Source organism: Salmo trutta, chromosome 37 (genome assembly GCF_901001165.1).
Source record: "Salmo trutta chromosome 37, fSalTru1.1, whole genome shotgun sequence".
NCBI classification, from domain to species: domain Eukaryota; kingdom Metazoa; phylum Chordata; class Actinopteri; order Salmoniformes; family Salmonidae; genus Salmo; species Salmo trutta.
The window spans coordinates 19320344-19332304 of record NC_042993.1 but is presented as its reverse complement, the minus strand read 5'-3'; the positions used below and the strand labels follow the sequence as shown (position 1 = coordinate 19332304).

Genomic DNA, 11961 nt, shown 5'->3' with positions numbered 1-11961 from the left:
GCAAAGTCAGATGTATACAACAGGTAGGCCTACTGTACCTAACGGTGAATGTGAGAATGTTGTGAACATATAGCCTAATACACACAATTGAAGAAGGAGCCTAACTGTTCTGCCTCAACTGATTTCTTTCTCACAGGTCTGGTCCCACTTGGTGTTATAAATAGTATGTTAAACTGAAACACACATTAAAGGTTTATCTGAAAACGATAAGGGTAGGCCATCTTAAAAGCTCAAGATAAATAAGAAGCTTGCATTATTAAAGGTGGAGAGGAGGAAATACGTGTACTCCCCGAGTGCATAAAATACTTATACAGCGACTGTTACTATTATGGAACACAGTTGCTATGGCAACTGATTTGCTGGATTCCTACAGAAACGTTCCCACGGTGACACACTCACGGAGGCAGGCACGCACACATCCTTGCAGGCAAGTTCACAGACACACGCTGCATGCACGCAGGCACAGACAGACAGACAGACAGACAGACAGACAGAGACACACACACACACAGACAGACGTGATGGTGCTCCTATCCACTGATCCCCCAAATGGGAGGGGAAACATCACCAAGTGCTTTGAGATTGTAGTTGGCTTAGGGTGACTTGGTCAAAAGCTTATTTGTCCTTCTCAAATAGATAGAAACAAGAACAACGATTAATAATAAACACCACTAGGCAGACCAAGATAAACCACTTTTACAATGTCAGTAAAATGAAGTATTTTGAGCATGCCAACCCAGCTCCCACACCAGGGAACCAATGTACCTACTTTATGTTGTATCACACTCACTCCCCTTGGAGGTTCCTACTTGGCGCTCAATCCATAATGCTCATTGGATTATAACATTTTAGCCATGAAATTTAGCCATGACATTCAGCTCATCGAAATTAAAGTATAGTACAGCACGCACACACAGATATTGATCTCTCAGATGGCAAACAAAAGTATGTGACCATCATTTTTGGGGAGGTACGGTATCTCTTTTTCGAGGTTCTGGAATGTATTCAACTCCAATACAGCAGGGGGCAGTGTAGGGCAGGCTAGACGACCCCAAGTCGCCAGAGTTCCGTAAGATGTAAACAACATAGTGTTTGTAAACAATAACGTCGCCCGCGGAATTGTAAACCAGCTAGCTTGATCATGTTTTAATATTTTATTTTATATTTGAAGATTAGTAGCTAGCTATGGCTCAGAAGGTGGGAGGTCATGAATAAGTTGATATGGTTAGTTAGTAAGCACGTTGTCTGGGTGAACGATATTTTGTCATGATAAATCTGACAGCTCTAGCTAACGTCGTTATCTAGCTAATGTAACGTTAGGCGCAAGTCGTTTTCTAGCAAGTTCTTACTAGCTACAGCTGTCATGTAGCTACTGTGCAACCAAGTTAATATCACGGAAGTCACTAGAAGGTAAGATGGAACAAGTCTTTGCAAGCTGCACACAACTAGATAGGTAACTTGCTGGTAGCTGTTAAAGGGGCAATCTGCGATTCAAACAACAACAAAGCAGAGACCCCGCCATCCAGAGATGTTTAATAGTCACATGTACAGGGTTGCAGGTGTGATTGCAGGGTACAGTGAAAATCTTAGGCTCTGAGCTCCAACATGCAGGACTAAGTGAAATAAAACAATGAACATTGTAATAAAAAACAACAACAATATTAGTAGAAATATATAGCTGACTAGTGGTGAAATAGCAGGTAGTTAACTAGTAGTGGCTATTCATCATCCTGAGGGTAGAAACTATTGGCCAGTCATCCAGTTCTTGCCATGATGCTCCTGTACTGCCCGCGTCTGAGTGATTGCAGCGGGAGAACATGGCGTGGCTGGGATCTTCTTGGCCTTTCTGCAACACCTGGCGTTGATTTGGTACGCAGCTGGAGGATGGTAGCCTGGTTAACAGAGAGCCATATTCCTGCCCAAAATCTGTCCACTTAAGCATATCCTTAATTATTAAGCAGGTGAGGAGTTTTTGAATGGGGGGAAATTAGATATTAAATTTAGTCAAGATAAATATGAATTGATATTTTGATACGTGAGGCTTGTTTAATCTAGTATACGTTTTGTAATGCTTAGGTTGTTGGGAGTGTACTGATAAAAGTGTGATGCACTTCCCTGTTGAAATTCGAGACGGGCTATGCATATTCATGAAGCTAGCATAGCATCTCACGCTCCATTGAATATAGGTGGTTGAGGTCAACACCCTTCATTAAATATATTTTAAATATTATTCAAATAACAAGATGTATCCACCAATCCGAAGAGAGGAATAGGCTAGAGTTGACAGCCCACAGTTACACTCTGTGGACAACTAATCCTATTACATTGTTTACAAACAATGGTGTAAAAAAGCGTGTAATTTAGATTGTGATGGGGTATGACAGTTGAACTTAGCTCAGGAGGCATGTATAAATTACATTCTTCAAGAATCAGTGGGTATACACTACCGTTCAAAAGTTTGAGGTCACTTAGAAATGTCCTTGTTTTTTAAAGAAAAGCACATTTTTTGTCCATTAGAATAACATAAAATTGATCAGAAATATAGTGTAGGATTTGTTAATGTTGTAAATGACCATTGTAGCTGGAAACGGCTGATTTTTAACGGAATATCTACATAGGCGTACAGAGGCCCATTATCAGCAACCATCACTCCTTCCGGCATCCCGGAATAGCCTTCACTTCTCAGAACAAGAATAGACTGACAGGTTTCAGAATAAAGTACTTTGTTTCTGGGCATTTTGAACCTGTAATCAAACCCACAAATGCTGATGCTCCAGATACTCAACTAGTCTAAAGAAGGCCAGTTTTATTGCTTCTTTAATCAGCACTACAGTTTTTAGCTGTGCTAACATAATTGCAAAAGGGTTTTCTAATGATCAATTAGCCTTTTAAAATGATAAACTTGGATTAGCTAACACAACGTGCCATTGGAACACAGGAGTGATGGTTGCTGATAATGGGCCTCTGTACGCCTGTGTAAGTATTCCATTTCTTTCAAAAACAAGGCAATTTCTAAGTGACCCCAAACTTTTGAACGGTAGTGTATATCACTAATTTAACAGTCCGAAATGGATGTAGCAATCACAGATTGTCCCTTTAAACGCCCCTCACACCTCTCTGATTCAGAGGGGTTGGGTTAAATGTGGAAGACACATTTCAGTTGAATGCATTCAGTTGTACAACTAACTAGGTATCCTCTTTCCTTAACGCGTGAGCCATTGCTCCCCTTCACAAAGATTTTGTCCTTTTGTTGTGTTGTAGCTATACCCGTTCTTGTTTAGCCCTGGCTATGTGACCTTTGTTATTCACTGTTCGTTAGCTAGAGCTAATAGGGTTAGGGTTATTGTCAAATTACAGTGAACAGCAATCATATAGGTGGATATACAGTGGATTTAAAAAGTCTACACACCCCTGTTAAAATGGAAGGTTTTTGTGATGTAAAAGAATGAGACAAAGATAAATCATGTCAGAACTTTTTCCACCTTTAATGTGACCTATAATGTGAACAATTCAATTGAAAAACAAACTGAAATCTTTGAGGGGAAAAAAAACAAAAAAACACAAAAACCTGGTTGCATAAGTGTGCACACCCTTAAACTAATACTTTGTTGAAGCACCTTTTGATTTTGTTACAGCACTCAGTCTTTTTGGGTAGGAGTCTATTAGCATGGCACATCTTGATGTGGCAATATTTGCCCACTCTTCTTTGCAAAAGCGCTCCAAATCTGTCAGATTGCGAGGACATCTCCTGTGCACAGTCCTCTTCAGATCACCCCAGAGATGTTCAATTGGATTCAGGTCTGGGCTCTGGCTGGGCCATTCCAAAACGTTAATCTTCTGCTGGTGAAGCCATGCTTTCGTGGATTTGGATGTGTGCTTTGGGTTGTTGCCGTGCTGAAAGGTGAACTTCCTCTTCAGCTTCAGCTTTCTAACGGACGCCTGAAGGTTTTGTGCCAAAATTGCCTGGTATTTGGAACTGTTCATAATTCCCTCCACCCTGACTAAGGCCCCGGTTCCAGCTGAAGAAAAACAACCCCAAAGCATGATGCTGCCACCACCATGCTTCACTGGTGGTGTATGGTGTTCTTTGGGTGATGTGCAGTGTTGTTTTTGAGCCAAACATACCTTATGGAATTATGGCCAAAAAGTTCAACCTTGGTTTCAGACCATAACACATTTTCCCACGTGCTTTTGGGGGACTTGATGTTTGTTTTTGCAAACTTCAGCCGGGCTTGGATGTTTTTCATTGTAAGAAAAGGCTTCCGTCTTGCCACCCTATCCCATTCATATGAAGAATACGGGAGATTGTTGTCACATGTAGCACACAGCCAGTACTTGCATGAAATTCCTGCAGTTCCTTTAATGTTGCTGTAGGCCTCTTGGAAGCCTCCCTGACCAGTTTTCTTCTCGTCTTTTCATACATTTTGGAGGGACGTCCAGTTCTTGGTAATGTCTCTGTGGTGCCATATTTTCTCCACTTGATGATGACTGTCTTCACTGTGTTCCATGGTATATGTAATGCTTTGGAAATTCTTTTGTACCCTTCTCCTGACTGATATCTTTCAAAAATGAGATCCCTCTGATGCTTTGGAAGCTCTCTGCAGACCATGTCTTTTGCTCTGAGATGCAACTAAGAAAATGTCAGGAAAATCCTACTAGAACAGCTGAACTTTATTTGTGATTAATCAGAGTCACTTTAAATGATGGCAGGTGTGTAATGACTTCTATTTAACATGAGTTTGAAGGTGATTGGTTAATTCTGAACACAGCCACATCTGCAACCAGGTTATTGTAAGGTTTTTATTTTCATTTTTCCCCCTCGAAGATTTCAGTTTGTTTTTCAATTGAATTGTTCACATTATAGGTCACATTAACAGTAGAAAAAGTTCTGACATGATTTATCTTTGTCTCATTCTTTTACATCACAAAAACCTGGCATTTTAACAGGGGTGTGTAGACTTTTTATATCCACTGTATATGGGCCAGGAGTAAAAGTAAGCTTATATAGCTTTACACAAATAGTTTGGGAAAATAGAAGTGCTATTACTCATTGCCCATTGCATTCTTCCTCCTTTGACAGATTTACCTGTGAACCCCCCCACTGTGTGCTCGCTCCATGGCTGGCTTGGGCCGAGGTCGCGGCAAGGGGTACATGAGCTTCAGTATCGAGGCAGTCGGGATTGGGAAAGGGGAGAACCTGCCCCCTTCAATTCTCCAGCCTACACCTCTGTTCCCTGTGAGTAAGGGGTGATGTGACTGACCCTGTAACTGTCTCTCTTCATTTTGGATGCACCTCATTGTTGTCAAATATTGGCTTTATTTAGAGGCTATTCATAGTCTTTTCCCAGATTTTTCTATTTGTCTAAGCAACATCCAGGGCTGACACATTTTTATGTTTAAATGTATTGAGGCCGTAAGATGTGTTTGGTTGGGAGCAAAGAAGCCTTTTGTTGTTGTTTTAAAGACTAATATGTATGATGTTTTTTGTGCACATGTAGCCCATGGAACACAAGCCTGTCCCCTTGGTGATGGGAGAGGAAGCAGAGTACATGTTGGCACTGAAGCAAGAGTTCAGGGGAAACATGAAGACCCTACCATTTTATGTCCGTCCAGCCGTCTCCAAGAAAGGTACCTAAGCCTGGGAACACACCATTTCTGTGTGTTAGCGATGAAAATAGTAATTACGCACATCCAAACGTAGCACAAATTAGACAGTCAATGTCTTGTCACTGTCAGCAGCTCCCGATGGTGTTATTTTATTAAAATGATACAAGGTTTTAGGTGATACAAGGTTTGGCTGACATTACCTAAATCAGGGGTGGAAATATTGTTCAATTATTCGATCAAGCATTCAATTATGCTTCGATAAGAACATTTGGCAGCAGCAAACGAGGCAGATGTGATAATACACAGAGGCTTTCTTTTCAAAGACATGTTTGTTCTTGTACCATGTTTAATAAATGAATGAGCTTCTTGTCTGACTTCCAGATGTGGAGCGGTATTCTGATAAATATCAGAACAGTGAGCCGTCAGACAACACCATTGAGTGGAATCCAGGTGGGTCAGCTGCATCATACCTCCAGTTCAAAAAATGTAACTGAAAGGTGATAGAAACTACGGAACATGTATTGGAAGGAGTGCATTGTACGATCTGATTACCAGCGTAACACTGTTAAACAGGGGTTAATAGAATCAAGGATCTAATCCTGAAGCAATATGAAATCACTCGCTACGCCGCCCCAGAGATGTCATCCACAGAGGAGTGTGAACGGTCCTGATTGAAACTGTCAGGTGACCCAAATTGTGTCAAATGGGAGAAATTGAGCTGTCGCTCACAATTAGTCTGCTGAATAGAGGCTGATTGGGAAAACCGGATGTGAACCAACATTCCATCATTTTGACAAGGTAATTGCTGTGTAAAAACAGTATTGTAGCACCTGTGTGTCTACTGATTGATTTGATTTTGTTTTATTTTTGTTTTTTAACATCAGACTGGAAAAGGCTACCCAAAGAGCTTCGAATTCGTGTCAAGAAGCCCCTAAAAGAGAGTAAGTGGATGGTACAGTGTTGTTTTATACCTCACATTGACTGACTGGACATTTTTGGTGAGTAATACAGATTCACTATGAAAACCCACCCACAATTTGATCACAGAAGGCTATTGTAATACATTTTTCAAAACAAATCCATTCGTTTTGCAGTTCTGTTTAGTTTTCTTCCTGCAGGACTTGTTGACATGTACGTTGCTGGCGAATTACCAGTCTCTTTCATAGCATATTGCTTCCACATGATTTTTTCCTTCCTATTAGCTGGGCGGAGTGCTGAAGAGAGAGGTGTCTTCAGAAGAACACTGTGTCTCCCTAGAGACATGAATGCATCAATTTGCCCTTCTGCTTTGAACAGAAGGATAAGATAAAGTCACTGCTGGTTACTGACAATGACAATACTGCCTGACTTATACATAAATGATCTGCCCTTTTCTATTATGGGAAAAATATAGCTTTTGGTTGAATGGCCTTTTAAATGAAAGGAGAGGAGGGGGAATAGATAGGGAGAGTTGGTTTTCACTAATGATTGGCTTTTGTCCCTTTTCGTCTGTTACAGACACCTCTCTTAGTGTGGAGACACCAGTGGACCCCAAACCCAGCAAAAAGACCCGGGTGGACAAAGAGGAGATCATCCATAAACTAGAGGTGGGAATAGTAGGTACTCAGCCAGTACATCAGACATTAACTCTATAGTCTGCATTCTATTGACCTCTTTATCACATCTATAGGCATGTAACACAACTCAATCTCAGCACACTAGATGAAGGGAAATGTTTCTTGCTGTTAAACCTCAAACGTAATGTAAGCCTGGTGTGTTATTTTACTATCAATGTTCCTTTTCTTTTAGTTTATTTTGTATTCATTTGTGTCATATTTCAGACATTAGAGGAGGAAGTGACCTCAGATGAAGAGGAAGGGGAGAAGAAGAAGCAGGAGGAAGGGCAGCAAGATGGGGAGGAGGAGTATGATGAAGAAGAGTTTGAAGAGGTAAACATCTGTAGACAATGTTAAATTGCTAGCTAGTAAGCGGTGTGCGCTGGTAGCGTTCAATCGGTGACGTCACCCACTCTGAGACCTGAAGTAGTTGTTTCCATTGCTCCGCAGTGACAGGTAACGATGCTTCCTGGGTGTCAGTTGTCGATTTGTTCAGATGGTCCCAGGTTAGGGCAAGGAGAGGGACGGATGCAAAACTGTTATACATCCAAGCTCTTTCTTACTTCTTTAATTTGGTCCCATGCCCCCCACAACCTCAGTGAGAGAATATCCTTACAGGAGACAATTTCCCTGATACATTTTCCAGTGACACCAATGCATGATTTAACAGAAAGTTAGCGTTGCATACACATTTCATAAGGTCGGAATGAGCTCATACGTAACATTTTTTTCCCACTCTGATTGTGTTCCCTCAGGAGACCGACTATATCATGTCGTACTTTGACAATGGAGAGGAGTTCGGAGGGGACAGTGATGACAACATGGATGAGGCCATTTACTGATACTTTGAAAAACAACAACGATTGTGCATGCCTAGGACCCAAGAGTCCTGGGAAAATATATGTGACACTCCAGAACTGAGAGACACTCCAAAGCTGAGAGAATGTGCTGTAAGGTCCATCTTGTATACATGGCCTGAAATGATCTTAACTCGACACATGAATCTTCAAAATAACCCAGAATTCAGTCAGTTCCTGACTTCAAAAATCATTTCAGCAGAAGAAGCAGGTTGCACAGTTCAAACCTGCAATAGTTTTAAATGGCTCTTAAGTGTGGTGGTGTTATGGAGAGAGAAGTATGTAATTCTTCATAAGCCGACATCTTTTCTCCGTTTCACCAATTATAGTATCATTTCTTAGAGGGTTTTTATCCAATTATAGAAATGTTAAAGAACTTTGAAGATATAAAATGAAGGTGTTTAACACACCAATTTTAATGTTATGTTGTTTTATGTAGTTTATATGTAGTTTTAAAAAGTTATCTTTTGTAAAACTTTTATATCCATGTAATATCCCAATGTTCTCTTTTAAGTTTGTTATGAAAGAGGATTTTACTTAACTTGACATTCTGAAAGAATAAATGGCAGCTAATTTGTAAACCAGGTAGTTTTATTTTCTATGCTACACAAACCGTTTTCCTACTTAGAGGCTGTACTAGTTCACCATGTGCTGCATGATAATACTTATTTCACACCAATAGGTGGCGTAGTGCTGAAAGTTGAAGCAGCACACACAAAGTCATCAGCAATATGCCATGCTCAGTCAATACACATAACAACTGATACTTTCTGACCTTAATTTTCTATTTTCTGACCACTATTTGCTGACCAGTAATCAAAGCTGACAAGAATCAAAGCTCGTATATGTACAGTGAGCACATTCTCTCCTGAGTTTCGATATATATATATATATATATATATATATATATATATATACTTATAGTACACAAAATATATACTGTACATTCCCCCACCTTGGTGTTCCAATAGATATGCAGTGTTGTTTTATTCAGGAATGGCAGGTGGCCAGAGACAGATGCATGTGATAGATTGTTATGGTATGAGAAAGCTTTGGATTTCATGTCAGCAGGCTTGGAAACACAGACAAATGAATGCAGCAGTGTCTGCTTCAAGAGAGCACCTTGCTAATCTGATTTGTTCAGACACATTTTCATGTATCACTGTGCAGGGTGATGCACTAAAAGGTAGAAGCAGAAGGCTGTAAATGCTCAAAAAAGGGTGCAGTTTATTAATTCAATACAAAGTCATTTAGAAGACGTGGAAGTGAAGAGGATACACACACATATTGCCAAGGTTTGCACTGATCCAGCAGTTTCTAAGGGTTTCACTTTATAGCTACAGCTATCCTTACTGTAAGCGTACTGTAGTTATACACTCACTGTTTATTAGGTACACCCATCTAGTACCGGGTCGGACCCCTCTTTGCCTCCAAAACATACTGAATTCTTCGAGGAATTCTACAAGGTGTCGGAAACGTTCCACAGGGATGTTGGTCTATGCTGATGCGATGGCATCACACAGTTGCTACAGATTGGACGGTGGTACATTCATGCTGGCAACAAGCCCGTTCCATCTCGTCCCAAAGATAGTCTATTGGTTTGACAATGGTGACTGTGCAGGCCACTCAAGTAAACTGAACTCGCTGTCATGTTCCAGCAGATGTTTTACCACTCCTCAATTGTCCAGTGTTGGTGATCGCGTGCCCACTGGGACTGCTTCTTGTTTTTAGCTGTGGAACCCGGTGTGGTCGTCTGCTGCAATAGCCCGTCCATGACAAGGATCGACGAGTTGTGAGTTCCGAGATGCCGTTCTGCACACCACTGTTGTACTGTGCCGTTATTTGTCTGTGGCCCGCCTGTTAGCTTGCATGATTCTTGCCGTTCTCCTCCGACCTCTCTTATCAACGTGCTGTTTTTTCACCCACAGGACTGCTGCTGACTGGATGTTTTTTTGTTTGTCGTACCATTCTTGGTAAACCCTAGACACTGTCGTGCGTGAAAAGCTCAGGAGGGTGGCTGTTTTCATAGATACTGGGTTTGGCGCACCTGCCACCGACGATCATTCCACGTTGAAAGTCACATATGTAACTCTTTTTGCCCATTCTAACGTTCAATCGAACAGTAACTGAATGCCTCGATGCCTGTCTGCCTGCTTTATATGACAGGCCACGGCCACTTGACTCACTATCTGTAGGAGCGATTCATTTTCATGAACGGGGTGGTGGACCTAATAAACTGGCCGGTCAGTGTATAACTTAGCATCTGCTTTGTATGTCTATCTTAAACTTTGTTGATCCGGGTCGCTATACTTGGAGTTTGGGGTAGATACTTCTTTGCTGTGCTACTGTTACCTGGGTTGTATATCATTTCTTGGGAGGCATGGAAATGTTGCGCTTCTGAGGTTAATGGCATATGTGACTTTTTGTTGTGTAAAGTCTCCCTTTTTATTTTTTATTTCACCTTCATTTGACCTGGTAAGCTAGTTGAGAACAAGTTCTCATTTACAACTGCGACCTGGCCAAGATAAAGCAAAGCAGTGCGACAGAAACAACAACACAGAGTTACACATGGAATAAACAAGCCTACAGTCAATAACACAATAGAAAAAAAAGAAAGTCTATATACAGTGTGTGCAAATGGCATGAGGAGGTAAGGCAATAAATAGGCCATAGTAGCAAAGTAATTACAATTTAGCAGATTAACACTGGAGTGATTGATGAGCAGATGATGGTGTGTAAGTAGTGATACTGGTGTGCTAAAGAGCAGCAAAGTAAATAAAAACAATATGGGAATGAGGTAGGTAGATTGGGTGGGCTATTTACAGATGGACTATGTACAGCTGCAGCGATCGGTTAGCTGCTCAGATAGCTGATGTTTAAAGTTAGTGAGGGAAATGTAAGTCTCCAGCTTCAGCGATTTTTGCAATTCGTTTCGGTCACTGGCAGCAGAGAACTGGAAGAAAAGGCGGCCAAAGGAGGTATTGGCTTTGGGGATGACCAGTGAGATATACCTGCTGGAGCGAGTACTACGGGTGAGTGTTGTTATCGTGACCAGTGAGCTGAGATATGGAGGAGCTTTACCTAGCATAGACTTATAGATGCTGTAGAGAAGCCTGAAACACGTTGTCGTCCCTGTGCAGTAAATCTCTCACACACACTATGATTCTGTGTACTGTGCTCTGCTTTCTAAAAGTCAAATGTCTGTTTTCAGACTGGTTACTGCACTATCTTAAGCTTTGGACAGTCATGAACATGCTTCACTATGCCTGAACAGAGGCTCAATGTGCAGTAATAGAATTAATCCTCTTTCATGACTCCCAATTAGTCAGCATAATACCATTTGAGGTTTTATGCCTTCACTGTAAATCTACTGGACCCTGGACATCATCAATGTGGCAGTGCTTCAGGCAGGGCCTCGTCTCCCTATTTGACCTTTACCGTTACACGGCAGGACCAGGTGGTGGGCTCTTCCAGTAACTTCCTGCCACTGTGCTCAACAAACATCTGCATTCTGTCTCTCTCATGGCATATGCTATTTTATAGTAATTTCAGGTACTCCTCTATGAATAGTGGTCATCACTGTACAGGCCTTCTTTCTGTGTTCATTTCACAACCGATAATGTTCATATCAAGTTTGTTACACAGAAGGTTAGGTCCCCTGTCTCTTACTCAGTGCAAATACCAAGGCATTGAAATAAGAGAGGTATTCCAATGGCATTTGCATGAAATTACATTGGCACAATTTACTTATCAAGTTTGATGTATTATGATTATTCAAGTCAAATGTTTTGTGTCTAGGGTGCAACTCTAGAATGTTGAGCCCAGGCAAGGTGGTATCTGATCTGCTGTTGAACATCTCACTCACCCAATCCTGCCTATCCCATAGTGGGGCAAAATGATAA

At 41.2% G+C, this 11961-nt stretch overlaps 1 protein-coding gene across 2 annotated transcripts; it reads left to right on the top strand.

Moving 5' to 3' along the window:
- Nucleotides 1–1053: 1053 nt before the first annotated feature.
- Nucleotides 1054–8640, top strand: LOC115176934 (DNA-directed RNA polymerase III subunit RPC7-like). Of its 2 annotated transcripts, none has more exons than XM_029737332.1 (8): nt 1054–1410; nt 5081–5236; nt 5499–5628; nt 5989–6057; nt 6492–6548; nt 7105–7202; nt 7428–7535; nt 7958–8640. In XM_029737332.1, the coding sequence occupies exons 2-8, from the start codon at nt 5117–5119 to the stop codon at nt 8042–8044; spliced, it is 669 nt and encodes a 222-aa protein (XP_029593192.1). In that variant the 5' UTR covers nt 1054–1410; nt 5081–5116; the 3' UTR covers nt 8045–8640. The 2 variants fall into 2 exon arrangements, with proteins under 2 accessions (XP_029593192.1, XP_029593193.1); XM_029737333.1 differs by having other exon boundaries at nt 1055–1410; nt 7105–7193.
- Nucleotides 8641–11961: the final 3321 nt, after the last annotated feature.

Bases quoted from the DNA above. Each gene is read 5' to 3' on its own strand.
- LOC115176934 (XM_029737332.1), top strand. From the start codon at position 5,117: ATGGCTGGCTTGGGCCGAGGTCGCGGCAAGGGGTACATGAGCTTCAGT. The intron at 6,549-7,104 runs GTAAGTGGATGG...CGTCTGTTACAG, and splicing joins CAAGAAGCCCCTAAAAGAGA to ACACCTCTCTTAGTGTGGAG. The intron at 7,203-7,427 runs GTAGGTACTCAG...GTCATATTTCAG, and splicing joins ATAAACTAGAGGTGGGAATA to ACATTAGAGGAGGAAGTGAC.